The 15,564-nt window shown below is 39.3% G+C and overlaps 1 protein-coding gene across 1 annotated transcript; it reads left to right on the top strand.

Annotated features, from left to right (window-relative positions):
• Positions 1 to 13,621: 13,621 nt before the first annotated feature.
• LOC131528996 (phospholipase A2 inhibitor and Ly6/PLAUR domain-containing protein-like) lies at positions 13,622 to 15,564 on the top strand. The gene is made up of 4 exons (XM_058758492.1): positions 13,622 to 14,132; positions 14,529 to 14,666; positions 14,782 to 14,904; positions 15,063 to 15,564. Exons 1-4 carry the CDS (start codon positions 13,988 to 13,990, stop codon positions 15,251 to 15,253), a joined length of 597 nt encoding a protein of 198 aa, XP_058614475.1. The 5' UTR covers positions 13,622 to 13,987; the 3' UTR covers positions 15,254 to 15,564.

Below are 15,564 nucleotides of genomic sequence, written 5' to 3'. Positions count from 1 at the left end.
ACTGAAACATAATTACATTACGTAAAACTTTCTGTGCAGTGATGATCCTAGAGTGCACTGATATTTTCAGTGGCGCTTTAACGCGAAACAGGAAACTCATGAAAATCTCAGACACCGAATATTTCAGAACACCGGAGCTTCAGTGCAACTCACCTCTCCTCAATCGCGCTTGCCGCGAACTGAGGGAGAGCAGCCGGAACCGGAACACAACACTTAGGAACCACATACCATATTCACAATACACCAGCCACTGAAAACAAACGTAACTATGAAAACATGAAATCTCAAATATAAGAAATTTAAATTAAAAGAATAATTTAGAGAATATAAAATTAAGTAAATATAAAATAATTGATAACTACAAGGAGAGAAATTTTGAGAGAAATTAAAAATATAACACCCGTTACATGAGCAGGAGTACAGGATTCGTTGGCAAAACATTAGGCTTGTTTGAAATGAGCAAAATCTACGCAGAACCGATCACCGGTGATCACCGCGAAATGCATGCTGGTTAGAAAAGTGTCCGAGTTACGTCCGCCTTGCTCTCATATCATGCTGACGAGGCATGACGCCTCATTCAGGCGATCTCGGACCGATTGTTTTGGCACAGATCTGATATGCCCAAACGAACCAAGCTAAGGGGGGATACGTGCCAGGTTCCGAAACAACGGGCCAGGTGTGGAAACACCCTAAGAATCCTCTCAGAGAGCTCCTAATTTAGCTTAAACATTTCTAACTAGGAGTCTTAGCTTAAAAGTGATTCAGGACCAATCTGAGAGCAACTCTGAGCTTTGATCTTAGTGAGGCTGACCCCGTTGCTAGCTATGACACAGTGTTTTGAAGACTGTGATTGGTTGGTTGTCCAAGAAGGAAATAAAAGAGCACTTTTAGGGTATATTATAAGCCTTCACTTTTAAATTACATGCGTATTTTTTCCTGTTTTACCGTATTCTCTCTCTCACACACACACACACATTATATATGTATATATTTTTTTATTTACCATGCTGTCATACTTTATAGGAAATGAACAGTGACGTAATACGGTTCTGAAAGTGTTATAAATGTTTGTGTGATCACTTTACTTATAGAAGGTTGTGACAGACCCAAATCAATTTTAAGAGGAATTTTCTTAGAATTTTGTTACTAGGAGCAACTCTTAACACTAAGATTTTTCATGAATATGGGCCTGAACTCAGTAGAGTGCACACTATTGGGAATCTGTGTTGCAGATTTGGCACATTTTTTCAGAAGAAACCTTTAGAGTCTAGAAACTCATTCCAGCTAAAGACACAAATCTCACCATGTATTTCAAATCTGGAAATGATGAAATTATTTTTAAATTATTATTAAGATGATGCTGTGTAATTTTATTTATTTATTTTATTTATTTTTTTTAGATGAAACTTTCTTTTTGGGCAAACCAAAGAAAATGAGAGGTATGAACTGAAACATCTATATGTTTCTGCTAACAGGTGACGTAAGGGCAGAATTTCCAAATGCAACTTTTGCCTACAGCGCAAATGAGAAATTTGCAAATCAAACAATTTAATTTGTTAAATATTAAAGTAATACTTTAGTCATTTATTTTTGTTGAATCTTCTGCTTGATCTGTTATGATTAAATGTACAATACAGTATTTGAGTTCTACTTTTTGAGTATAAAAGTAGTATAGATAAAAAATAAATGTTGAGTTGCAAATAATAATAATAATAATAATAATTTGTAAGGCAGCAGCTAATGAGGCTGGGAAAATACACATCCAGCACCCGCATAATCAGCACTGGAGCTCCTCAGGGCTGCGTTCTCTCCCCACTGCTATTCTCCTTCTACACCAACGACTGCACATCTAAAGACCCCTCTGTCAAGCTCCTGAAGTTTGCAGACGACACCACACTTATTGGCCTCATTCAGGACGGTGACGAGTCTGCTTACAGACAGGAGGTTAGGGAGCTGGCTGTCTGGTGCAGTCTTAACAACCTGGAGCTCAACATGCTCAAAACTGTGGAGATGATCATGGACTTCAGGAGAAACCCCCCTGCTCTCCCCCCCACTCACCATCATGAACAGCACTGTGACTGCAGTGGAGTCATTCAGATTCCTGGGCCGCTCCATCTCTCAGGACCTGAAGTGGAAAATTCACATTGACTCTATAGTCAAAAAGGTCCAGCAGAGGTTGTACTTCTTCGCCAGCTGAGGAAGTTCAACCTGCCACAGGAGCTGCTGAAACAGTTCTACTCCGCCATCATTGAATCAGTCCTCTGCACTTCAGTAACTGTCCGGTTCAGCTCAGCTACCAAATCTGACCTCAGAAGACTACAGAGGGTAGTCCGGACTGCTGAGCGAATATACAACCCTCCCCAGTCTCCAAGAACTGTACTCATCCAGAGTGACCAAAAGGGCTGGCAAAATCACTCTGGACCCCTCACATCCAGCACACTCCCTGTTTGAACTGTTACCGTCTGGTCGACGCTACAGAGCTCTGAGCCCCAGAACGTCCAGACATAGGAACAGTTTCCTCCCTCAGGCAATCCATCTCATGAACATTTGAACTCTTAACAATAAACATGAAACACACAACACTATCATACTTTTTATTTTTTATTTAACACATACTTATTACATTTCAAATTTGCACCTAACATACCTGTACATACTGAATTGTCTATTTTGTATATTGTGTTTGTGCTATTTTGCATATTGTCCATTTTGTATATTTGTACATTATTTTTTTATTATCTGTGTCCTGTCGCTGTCTTTCTGACGCACTGTGGAGCTACTGTCACTAAAACAAATTCCTTGTATGTGCAAACATACCTGGCAATAAAGCTAATTCTGATTCTGATTCTAATCATGCAGTACTTTTTTTATAATTATGATCTTTACCTTTTTTTAATAATTTAACCACTTTTTAAATGTAGTGTTTTTCACAATTTTGCATGGCTGTAAAGCAGTTTTACATACATACAGAAAGTAGTTATACAAAACTAAAGATATGTAAACAACATACAAACCAAAAATTATTCAGACACTAGATATAATTTTTTATATATATTTTTTGTTTTACCAGTGGGTGCAGAGCACTATAGTTCATTTATGTAAGTGAGGATAGCAAAATAAAGTGAACTGTGACATATTATACCCCAAAATTCTTCATACAGTGGACTACTAGTAAACTTGATCAAAATTTGGGACTCAAAATGATTCAATTATTGACCTGACCATGTTTTGCTCAAGTTGTTTTTTCTTGAATTGCTTTTTACACCCCAGACTGAACAAAATTAAGCATTGCTTGGAAATTGGTTGATCTAAATCGGTTGTAGCCAGGTTGTAGTGACAGAACAGGCAGGTTGTCAATGAGTGACAGAGCAGAATAAGGATGGAGCAAAGTGCAGGATGTGCTGTCCTTGAATAACTCAGTTTTGTTTATGTTTTGCTTAGCCTGTTATTTTAAATGACAGGTGTCCTATTAATTAATTTATTTTTCTCTGCGTCACTTTTCCTACTGTGTTAACAGCAAAATGTTAAACTTTAGTATTTTGACAAGATGAATAAAATAACTAATAGGCTATTTTTGGACAACCTACTTTTTTTTTTTCCTATTGTGTTGTAAATGTTAAACGAATTGTATCCTGGCAAGACAAATAAAAATACCCTTTTTTTGTTACTGTGTTGGCAGCAAAATGAATGAATATCTTTATTGTCATTGTACAAGTACAACGAAATTGAATGCAATCCTTTAGGTGCATAGTGTAATGAGAAATATATAAATACATAAATAAATAAATAATCACTCTAATAAATAGTACAGGATCTGTGACACAACATTCCACACAGAAGACGTCTTACATTCAACAGTCGGTTACACGACTCATGTACAACAGTACACAAAATGTTCAGTTAAGTTATTGCAGTATCCAAAACCAGATAGTTTAAGCATGTAAACTATTTAATCTCACATTCAACAGAGTTGCAACGACTCATTCAATATTGCACATAATGATCAGTTAAGTTAATGCAGTATTTAAAACAGATATGGCTTGGCATGTAAACTATTAATATTACATTCAACAGAGATGAACAACACACATGATGCTTAGTTTACATTTTTGCAGTATTCAGAACAGAAATAGCTTTGGCATAAAAACTATTTCTTAATCTGTTTGTTCGGGTTTTTAGAACCCTGTACCGTGTAAAATGAGAATATTTTGATTATTGTAGACATTTTTAGTAATGCTTATAATATATTTAAATAGTATAGATTTCAGGAGGAAAACCCTGAACAGAAACAGTGTTTTTTATCACATGGCCACGCATGTATATACATGTAAAAGTACAATACATGTAAAAAAAAATTTTACATGAAAAATCTTTAACGACCTCGTAACAAATATTTAGTTGGAGCTGCGCGCAAAGCATCCTCCAGGGGTTGCGGCAGATCAAGTTAATTTATCATCGGAAGTACGATATCTGTCTGTTTATTCGGACACGGAAAGCTATGGTAAGTTTGTGGACATATGAATGGTTTTCGCTCCGTAAAGTCTAGTTAGGATTAACTATGTTGATATACAACCCAAATTCCGGGAATGTTGGGACGTTTTTTAAATTAGAATAAAATGAAAACTAAAAGAATTTCAAATCACATGAGCCAATATTTTATTCACAATAGAACATAGATAACATAACAAATGTTTAAACTAAGAAATGTTACAATTTCATGCACAAAATGATTTCATTTCAAATGTGATGCCTGCTACAGGTCTCAAAATAGCTGGGACAGGGGCATGTTTACCATGGTGTAGCATCTCCTCTTCTTTTCAAAACAGTTTGAAGATGTCTGGGCATCAAGGTTATGAATTTCTGGAGTTTTGGTGTTGGAATTTGGTCCCATTCTTGCTTGAGATAGGTTTCCAGCTGCTGAAGAGTTCGTGGTCGTCTTTGACGTAGATTCATTTAATGATGTGCCAAATGTTCTCTATTGGTGAAAGATCTGGACTGCAGGCAGGCCAATTCGGCATCCGGACTCTTCTACTACGAAGCCATGTTGTTGTAATAGCTGCAGTATGTGGTTTTGCATAGTCCTGCTGAAATAGACGTCATCAGGAGGGGAGCATATGTTGCTCTAAAACCTTTATATACCTTTGAGCATTCATAGTGCCTTGCAAAACATGCAAGCTGCCCATACCGTATGCACTTATGCACCCCCATACCATCAGAGATGCTGGCTTTTGAACTGAACGCTGATAACACGCTGGAAGTTCTCCCTCCTCTTTAGCCCGGAGGACACGGCGTCCGTGATTTCGAACAAGAATGTCAAATTTGGACTCGTCTGACCATAGAACACTTTTCTACTTTGAAACAGTCCAATTTAAATGTGCCATGGCCCACAGGACTCGACGGCGCTTCTGGACCATGTTCACATATGGCTTCCTTTTTGAATGATAGAGCTTAAGTTGGCATCTGCAGATAGCACAGCGGATTGTGTTTACCAACAGTGGTTTCCGGAAGTATTCCTGGGCCCATTTAGTAATGTCAATGACAGAATCATGCCGATGAGTGATGCAGTGTCGTCTGAGCGACCGAAGACCACAAGCATCCAACAAAGGTCTTCGGCCTTGTCCCTTACGCAAAGAGATTTCTCCAGTTTCTCTGAAACTTTTGATGATGTTATGCACTGTAGATGATGAGATTTGCAAAGCCTTTGCAATTTAACGTTGATGAACGTTGTTTTTAAAGTATTCCACAATCTTTTTATGCACTCCTTCACAGATTGGAGAGCCTCTGCCCCTTACTTCTGAGAGACTGCCTCTCTAAGACATGCCTTTTATGTTACAGACCTGATGTCAATTAACTTAATTAGTTGCTAGATGTTCTCCAAGCTGATTTATTTAAACATTTCTGCTACATGACCTTCCAGTAATACCAGGCCAGCTGTTTTGCCCAGCTGCACAGGAAACCCTGGAGCGTAGTGTTTAGATGAAGCTAGGAGCTAGGAAACTTAAGAAGAGCACCACCATCTCAGGCTAGACAAGAATCTAGGGGAATAAACCGGTGCGTTTTCAACCATTAGTTCATTCTGGAAGTGCTCAAAGGAACCAATCAAGGCAATTAGAATGGCCTGCTCAGTACTCTAGAGCTCGGGGTCAACAGTTTAATCAGATGTCTAGGGGGAGAGCAACAGGCCAAGTTCATAGAGCATGATATATCCGGCCCAGCCGTCGGACGTTTTTCACACCAGCAGCTTAATTTAAAAAAAAAAAAAAACACCCTAGACACATGGGTCATAGCAATGTTATATCTCATGGGTACAAGCTGCAATTCTGACGGCAGGCCCCTTCTTTCAACGGGGTCAAGATGAGCACTGTCAAAGACCCCAACGATGCAATGATATTGGCACAACAAATAACAGAGCTCATAGGAAAGGAAGCTATAGAGCCAGTAGAATGGCCAGCATAGTTAAGTGGATTTTATTCAATCTACTATATAATTCCAAAAAAAAGATGGTGGTGTTCAACCTATTCTCGACCTTCGGGAACTGAATCGGTTCTTGAAGGTTTTGCCATTTCAAATGCTATGCACATTGGCTGTCCTTCAAGGAATCAACCCACAGCAATGGTTCACCACAATAGATCTGAAGGATGCTTACTTTCATGTGCCAATCGCACCACAACACAGACAATTTCTCCGCTTTGCATTTCAGGGTGAGGTTTACCAGTTTCGGCAGCGTTATCTCCAATTCAAGCTCAAGGGGTACAGTTGCTCCCCTATCTGGATGATTGGCTCCTGTGCGCACCATCTCAGGAGCAAGCAATAAAACAGACCAGTCTTCTGATCTCTCATGTGACATAACTGGGCCTCAAGGTGAACTTCAACAAAAGCCAGTTAGTCCCATGTCAGTCTGTGAAGTTCATAGGTATAGTACTGGACTCGAAGTTGATGAAAGCCTCATCATCACCTCAGAGAGTGGACAACATCCTGCTCCTCCTTCAACGTTTGCGGAAGCATGTCAAGCTTCCATTCAAATGTGTGCTCAGGTTGATGGGCATGTTAGCAGTGGCAGTGTTGGTGATTCCACTGGGTCTGCTTTGGCTGCGCCCTTATCAGAGATAAGAACAGTCTGCACCTGAACTCCACATGGCACAAGAGAAGACTAGTGAAAATTACAGAAACATGCCTTCTTACCTTGAGACAATGGATGAGGAGATCATTTCTGATGAAAGGAGTAGCTCTGGGGTTGATTCCGTCTCGCCGAGAAGTAGTTCAAAACAGTGCATCACTGACTGGGTGGGGGGCAGTGTGGCAACACAGAGCGATCAGGGAAAACTGGAATTCCGATGAAGCATCAAGAAACATAAATATTTTGGAGATGAAAGCGGTGCAGCTAACTCTGGAGCACTTTGGACTGGTGTTACTGAATCATCATGTTCTCATGAGGACAGACAATACTTCAGTGGTATATCATATCAATCATCAGGGTGGCACAAGGTCCAGTTGCTTGCTGAAGTTGACATGGGACCTTCTTATGTGGGCTTTCCCTCAATTTGCAAGCATCAGAGCGATGTATGTACCGGGGGTTTTGAATGTGGTGGCAGATTTCTTGTCCAGTCATAGACCCTTCCCGGGAGAATGGAGATTCAATATGGAGGTAGTTCAGATGATTTGGCATTGATTTGGGAGAACAAATGTGGATCTCTTTGCCTCAGAGGAGTCAACACACTGCCCTCTGTGGTTCTCATGGACAGAAAAAGTCCAGCCTGTTAGGTCAGGATGCACTAGCACACACTTGGCCAGATCTACTATTTTATGCTTTTCCTCCAACTCCTCTAATTCTGCCAACTCTCCACAGTATATGGAGAGGACACTACAAGGTGCTTCTAGTGGCACCAAATTGGCCGGGGAGACCATGGTACTCATCGTTATACAAACTTCTCAGAAAGTGAAAAAGTACAATTCTGAATTCAAGAGCACCCTCCACCAGAAATATGTATGCTTGCAGATGGAAACTTTTCACTGATTGGTGTACTCAGTGTGGGGTGATTCAAGAGCAATGCTCTGTGCCACTGGTGTCATGCATTTATTAATGGACAACCTTTGAGATCTCATAACTTAGTTACTCGTTTTCTTAAAGGTGCTCAGCGATTGCGCCCTGCTCAGACTGTTAGGTGTCCCTCGTGGGACCTCAGTCTGGTTTTAAAATCACTTACATAGCACCCTTTTGAATCTATGGAGCAAGGTGATCTGAAGTGACTTTCATGGAAAACAGCATTTCTTTTGGCTATAACATCAGCTAAACGTGTTGGTGAGCTCCATGCATTGTCAGTCCTGTATGCATTGGAATGCGGATAAATTGGTGGTGACATTGTGGCTTAACCTTTCATTTCTCCCAAAAAGAATGTCTACATTGTTTAAGAACCAGGCGATCGAGTTGAATGCACTTAATCCTTTGGTGGGAGAAGCACAAGATGGTAATCATTCTGAGCTTCTCTGCCCAGTGAGAGCCCTGAAAGGTTACCTGAGAGCGACAGAGAATCTGCTGCATTCAGACCAACTTTTCATATGCTATGGTGGACCTAAGAAGGGGCAGTAGGAGTAATTATCCAGGCATATAAGGTCAATAACCTTAATGTGCCAGCTGGTATAAGGTGCCATTCGACAAAAAGCATCTCAAAATCTTGGGCAGCACTTAAAGGTGTTCCTCTAATCGATATTTGTGCAGCTGCTAATTGGTCGTCTGCTGATACCTTTTCTAGATACTACAGAGTTAATGTGGCAACCTCTGCTACTATGGAAAGAGCAGTTCTGTTGGGATCCTTGACTCCTGATTAGGTAGGAGAAGTCTCCTCGTGAGTTTGTTGTTATGAGTCATCCAGTGTAAGCACGGCCTCTGGCAGTCAGTAAGAACGAAACAGAACGAGAGTTCTGGATGACCGCCAGAGCACTCTGTCACTCAGAGTCGGGGCGAGAAGATTCTGTAAAGACAGTTTGCCGGATGTCACAGGATTAAATAGGGGAGATATCCATGACATTCTGGGTCACGTGATGACTTTGTTTGTTATTAGACTCGACCTGTGCATGAGTAAGAGAGATAATATTCAGTGTAAGCACTGCCTCTGATGGTCATCCAGAACTCATAGAACCGCAGTTACATGCGTAACTCTCGTTTTGCACAGTACGTGTCTGCTTTGGTGGCGCGACTGATAAAGCAAGTGCGCTTGTGTCACATTTTAAAGTCACTAAAAGTAAGGGATAGTATGACCTCAGTTTGCTATTAGTATAATATTAATGTCTCTTCAACACTCTTAAAGTGCAATTGAATTGCAATTGTAATGTCAGCAAAATACATTTGAAGTTTATTCTGAGTGAATTCTGCATTTCAAAACTTAAATACAAAAAGGTATATTTAAAGTGTACTTAAGTATACTTGAAATAGTTCCACTTTAGTACAAACAAGTATATTTATTACAACTTTAGTTGAACTTAAGCACTGCTTTGGCACAACTAAAATGCATTTAGTACAAAATTAGTTGTTCCAATTTAACAGACTTTAAGTATACCAATTTATCGTGTGCCATAAATATATTTAGTTATACTAAAGTATATATGAATAAATTGTACTTAATTATACAATTTTTTCACTAGGGTAGTGAGCGAAATTTCAAGGAGAATCAAACTAAAGAGAAAACACTAAAGATTTTGAAGATTTTGTGAACAAACAGAACATAAAAATGTACAATCTCGTTGCAAGAAATGGCAACCAGAGAAGGTACGCTGGACAGACGAAACAGAGCAAGCATTCCAAATGCTCAAGACTGCTCTCACAGCTTCACCAGTACTGCATGCTCCGGACTACAATTGCCCCTTCATCTTACAGACAGATGCAGCCGATGTAGGAATAGGAGCGATGCTGTCCCAGGTCCAAGCAGGTGAAGAGCATCCAATCGTCTATATCAGTCGTAAGCTCTCTCCTGCAGAATCCCGATATGCTGCAGTAGAAAAGGAAGCCCTGGCCATAAAGTGGGCAGTCCTGGAGCTGAGATATTACCTGACAGGACGCAGTTTCACCTTGGTCACGGATCATGCTCCCCTGCAGTTGATGGCCCGTGCTAAAGATTCCAATGCACGAGTAACCAGGTGGTTCTTGACACTCCAGGACTACCACTTTACAGTCCAGCACCGAGCAGGGTAGGCACACGGTAATGCAGACGGTCTGTCCCGGATGGTTAGTGGATGGTCAGGTCTCTCTCTCTCTCTCTCTCTCTCTCTCTCTCTCGCATTAGACTATTAGTAGACTGTCTGCTTAATAACTTCTAACACTTTATTTTGATGGGTCCACAACATACAACATATGAGAAACTTTGCAAATAAATGCAGCTTATTCTACTAACTCTAAACCTAACAGTCTACTCTGAAAGTTAGTAGATGTGTAGTTGCAAATTAATGAGAATTAGCTGACATGTAGTTGACGTGTAGTTACAAATTTACTTATGAGAGAATGAGAGAGAATAAGAATGAACTTTATTGCCAGGCATGTTTACGCATACGAGGAATTTGTTATAGTGACAGAAGCTCCACAGTGCAACAGAGTGACAGCGACAGGACACAGATAATAAAAAGAATAATAGACAAAAATAGACAATGTACAAAACAGCAAAAACACAATACATAATATAGACAATTATGTATGTACAGGTATGATATGTGTAAATTTGAAATAATGTATAATAATGTTGTGTGTTCCACGTTTATTGTCAACTGTTCATGAGATGGATTGCCTGAGTGAAGAAACTGTTCCTGTGCCTGGCCGTTCTGGTACGCAGTGCTCTGTAGCTTCGCTCAGATAGCAACAGTTCAAAGAGGGAGTATGCTGGATGTGAGGGCTCCAGAGTGATTTTGCCAGTCCTTTTGCTCACTCTGGATGAGTACAGTTCTTGGAGAGTGGGGAGGGTTGTATCAATGATGTGCTCAGCAGTCTGGACTACCCTCTGTAGTCTTCTGAGGTCAGATTTGGTAGCTGAGCTGAACCAGACATTTATTGACGTGCAGAGGACAGATTCAATGATGGCGGAGTACAACTGTTTCAGCAGTTATTGTGGCAGGTTGAACTTCCTCAGCTGGGGAAGGAAGTACAGCCTCTGCTGGGCCTTTTTCACAATGGACTCAATGTGATTGTCCTACTTCAGGTCCAGATTGTCCTACTTCAGGTCCAGGTTGTTAAGACTGCACCAGACAGCCAGCTCTTCAACCTCCTGTCTGTAAGCAGACTCGACACCGTCCTGAATGAGGCCGATGAGTGTGGCGTCATCTGCAAACTTTAGGAGCTTGACAGAGGGGTCTTTAGATGTGCAGTCATTGGTGTAGAGGGAGAAGTGCAGTTGGGAGAGGACACAACCCATGGGGGGCGCCAGTGCTGATCGTACGGGTGCTGGATCAGAATTTTCCAAGCTTTACTAGCTGCTGCCTGTCTGTCAGGAAGCTGGTGATCCACTGACAGACAGAGGTGGGGACGGATAGCTGAGTTAATTTGGGCTGGAGGAGTGATGGGATGATGGTGTTAAAAGCAGAGCTGAAGTCTACAAACAGGATTCTCACATAAGTCCCAGGTCTGTCTAGATGTTGCAGGATGGGGGTCCAGTGATGTCCTTCAGACAAAAGACAAAAGAGTCTTTCACTGATCTGCAGTGCAGGACGGGGGTTGCAGGAGGTGTGAATGTTGTTTTTTTCAAACCTGCAATAAAACTCGTTCAGATCATCTGCCAGTTGTTGATTCTCCACAGTGCTGGGGGATGGTGTCTTGTAATTGGTGATGTCTTTCAGACCTTTCCACACTGAAGCAGGATCACTGGAAGAGAATTGGTTCCTTAGCTTTCCAGAATAATTCCTCTTTGCCACTCTGATCTCCTTTTCCAGTGTGTATTTGGCCTGTTTGTTTATACAAGAATCTGTCCCCATTCCTGCAAGCATCTTCTTTGGCCTGACGGAGCTGTCTGAGTTTTGCAGTGAACCATGGTTTGTCATTGTTGTAGGTTAAATGAGAACTGGTAGGAATGCACATATCTTCACAGAAACTGATATGTGATGTTACAGTCTCTGTGAGCTCATCCAGTTCGGTGGCAGCAGCTTCAAAAACAGTCCAATCAATGAGGTGGAAACAGGCTTGTAAATCCCGCTCTGCTTCATTAGTCCATCATATAGTTATACTTAGTAAAATGTCTAAAGTGGACTATCAAAATAAAGTGTAACCTTCCTTTTTAGCATGCGTAATTATCTTCCTGGCTTGTGCCCATTTTCTTTGATACATTTGCCGCCTTCTTTCCTTAACTGCTTTGGTGCAATCTTCATTCCACCAAGGACAATTTTCACCATACCTTTTACCTTCTTACTTGGGTATAGATTCCTTGGCAGCTTTTATAATAATTTAATTTAATCTATCACAACATAAATCTAAATCATCATCCACACTAAAGTTCAACAATCCATCAATGCATGACTTCTTAAATTTGTCCCAGTCGGCTTTATGATCACTCCCAAAAGTTGATCTAAAACTTCCCATTCACATTCTAAAGCTATAGAAACTATTGTCAGATCTAAACAAGAAGTTGATGAATCCCTTATATTGAATCTGGTTCCCTTACCATCATTTAAACATATGAAACCATGTTCCTCCATAAACTCTTCTAACCACCCTTCCATTATTATCTCTGCATAAACTTCCCCAAAGTGAATTATGTGCATTAAAATCCCCACGCCATACTGAGTTATCCCCAGCTTTAGTTCTTATTATATTCAGTTTGTCTATTGTTAACTGTTGCATGGATTATAAAAGTTAACCACCTTTATTCCCGCTACATGTGTCCATACCTCTACAACAACACACTCACTTTGAGAATCTAATACTATTTCTTTAGAAAAGCTACCCCATCTTTAACAAAGGTTCCACATCCCCCACCACTCTACCCTTTCTAACCAGCTTGTAACCGGGAATGATAAAATTCAATTGCGAATGAATACAAATAATGTCAGGTACATTCTTGGCCATTTGCAATAAAACTTTAAGCATTACACTGTAGTATTTTCATTTCAAAGTCTTACTTCTTTGACTTCCCGGATCAGACATCATTGCAGTTCCTTCAGTTTGTCAAAGAAGCATCTGAATCTGTTCCTCAGAAATTTCAGTAACACCCAGGTGTCCTGTAGCTGCAGTTATTATGATTTTTTCAGTTTTTTTGGTTCTTTTGGTTGTTTGAGCTGAGCGATTAATGATTTCTGCTATGAATGCCACAAAAGTAATTTATTTTACCACAATCATAAGACATTTATGACTGCATGTGTCTTTAGATTAGGACATGTTTTGTAATGGTGCTGAATTCAGCTTTGCATCACAGGAAAAGATGACATTTTAAAATGCATTCAATAGGTAAACATAAACATATAAAACATATTACTGTATTTTTGATCAAATAAATGCAGCCTTGGTGTTGAGCATAAGGGACTTCTTTCATGAACATTTCAAATGCTTTTCAAACTTTTGGAAAAAAAAAAAAAGATTTTGGTAAACTGTCCAGAAAAAGGAAGTACCTCTATCACAAGTTCTAGTGTATCCAGCCCTTTTTAAAATCCAATTCTTCCCATTTCAAAGCAGACTCAATGTAATAAATATCTTCCTTTTTTAATGTCTTGTCATTATTGTTAACAGATCGACTTAAGTATTAAGACTTGACTCTTCCTTATAGAAATTACAACTTATTTCTAATTTCTGTTTCATGAATTATGTAATTATTTAATTAGGCTACTTCCTGTGAAACTGTCATTATCTCATGAAGGCCCATCCCTTTTGCTAGGATATAAAATCAGCACTGAAACACATTATTTCATTCACCTGATCAGAGATGGATCTGCAAATCTCAGTTTTTCTTCTGCTATTTTTTTTCACTGCAGGTACAAAGAAAATTAGCTTGAATTGTTATTGAATACAAATGACTGGATTTCTATGTCACTGTCTCTCTCTTTTATTACTAAAGGGCACTCTCTCAAATGTTACCAGTGCACAAATATTACACATTCTTGTGCAAATGAAGAGGTAACATGTCCTGAATTTTCCTCATGCTACAGTTCAACAATAGTAACACAAAATGGTAAGTCCTGCACATTTGATCAAAATATAACGTTATATTTGACTGATGGGGATGCTGCATTTTTAAATGTATATATAAAATGTATGATTGCAAGCATACAGTACTATAATACTCATACAGATTCCTGCTGCTTAATTCGCTAATTAAAATGTTTTGTTTAAATACTATCATTTTTAATTAAAACATCTTTGAAATGAGAAAAATGACAAATTTCTGACTGATTTTAAGCATTTTCACTGGTGGTCTTAGACTTTCAGACCTCATTAATTTTAGAGATTTTACATTGCAAATGTTTTCATTTCACTTATGCTTTGCGAGACAAAACATTATACTTTGATATATTTATAAATAAATTCACCATGAGCGTTTGTCATTCTTGCATCTTTTTTTTTTTAGGAAACTCTACTATTAAAATTAAAATTAAAAGTTGTATATCAAATCTCATCTGTACAAATGGGCACGCAGACTTCAACTCTGCAAATATGTCCTATTCCTGCTGTAACACAGACCTTTGTAATGCCAAAGATGCCCCAGGTATCGTACCTTACTGATGTGAAAATTACTTATTTAAAGCCAACATTTATTTTACATACATAGAACATTCAATTTAAGTATAGTGCTGTTACATTAGATGTTATATTTTATACAGATCCTTCCAGTTCTACTGCCAAAGAGGTTCCCAATGGAAAGAAATGTTACGAGTGTTATGGGCCGTACTGCTCAGACATAGTGAACTGTACAGGGAGTGAAGATCACTGCATTACACATAAAGGTAAGAATCTCCTAAAGGAAGAAGGTTAAAGTCATTATTTGTGTCTTATTTTGAGCATTTAATAGAGTTCACATATGCCAATGGCCAATTTAGTAATTTTTATTTCACCTCAGCTTATATTCATTAGCCTACTCATCTTTTCTGATTCTTTTCTTTAGGAACTTACGGTGGCTTGTCATTTAATGTAAAAGGTTGTGCCTCTAAAGACGCCTGTGATTCGTTGACATCAAGTCTTTATGGTCAGGGCGTGTCATGTTGTTCGGGGAACCTGTGTAACGGTGTTCAGAGCGTCACTCAGAGCTTCCTGTTCCTCTGCTGTTCTCTGCTCTCCTTCATCCTGCTGCACTGAATCCAGCAGCTCTTCACATTCTACAATCAGACACACTGTACTGAATATAGAGCTTGTACTTTTTGCCTCTATATTTGTGGTTCTGATGCAATGAATTTGAAAGCATACAGGAAATTGTATATTCAACACTTTGTTTCTGGAATTCATATTTAAAGCTTCAAGCTGTAAAAGGTTCAAAAACAAATATAAAATCATCATTATGTTCAGTAGAAACAAGTTTGATCATTCTTTAACTATTCAAAAAAGGGGGGAAAAATCCACCTGTTAAGTTTTACATGAGTTCGTAGTACAATATTTACATTTCCACTATT

Source organism: Onychostoma macrolepis, chromosome 21, assembly GCF_012432095.1.
Source record: "Onychostoma macrolepis isolate SWU-2019 chromosome 21, ASM1243209v1, whole genome shotgun sequence".
NCBI classification, from domain to species: domain Eukaryota; kingdom Metazoa; phylum Chordata; class Actinopteri; order Cypriniformes; family Cyprinidae; genus Onychostoma; species Onychostoma macrolepis.
Note: the sequence above shows the minus strand (reverse complement) of the source record. Positions and strands in the feature narration are given on the sequence as shown.

Coding starts and splice junctions, on each gene's coding strand:
- LOC131528996 (XM_058758492.1), top strand. CDS start 13,988: ATGTCACTGTCTCTCTCTTTTATTACTAAAGGGCACTCTCTCAAATGT. Junction 14,133..14,528: donor AACAATAGTAACACAAAATG/GTAAGTCCTGCA, acceptor TTTTTTTTTTAG/GAAACTCTACTATTAAAATT. Junction 14,905..15,062: donor TCACTGCATTACACATAAAG/GTAAGAATCTCC, acceptor TCTTTTCTTTAG/GAACTTACGGTGGCTTGTCA.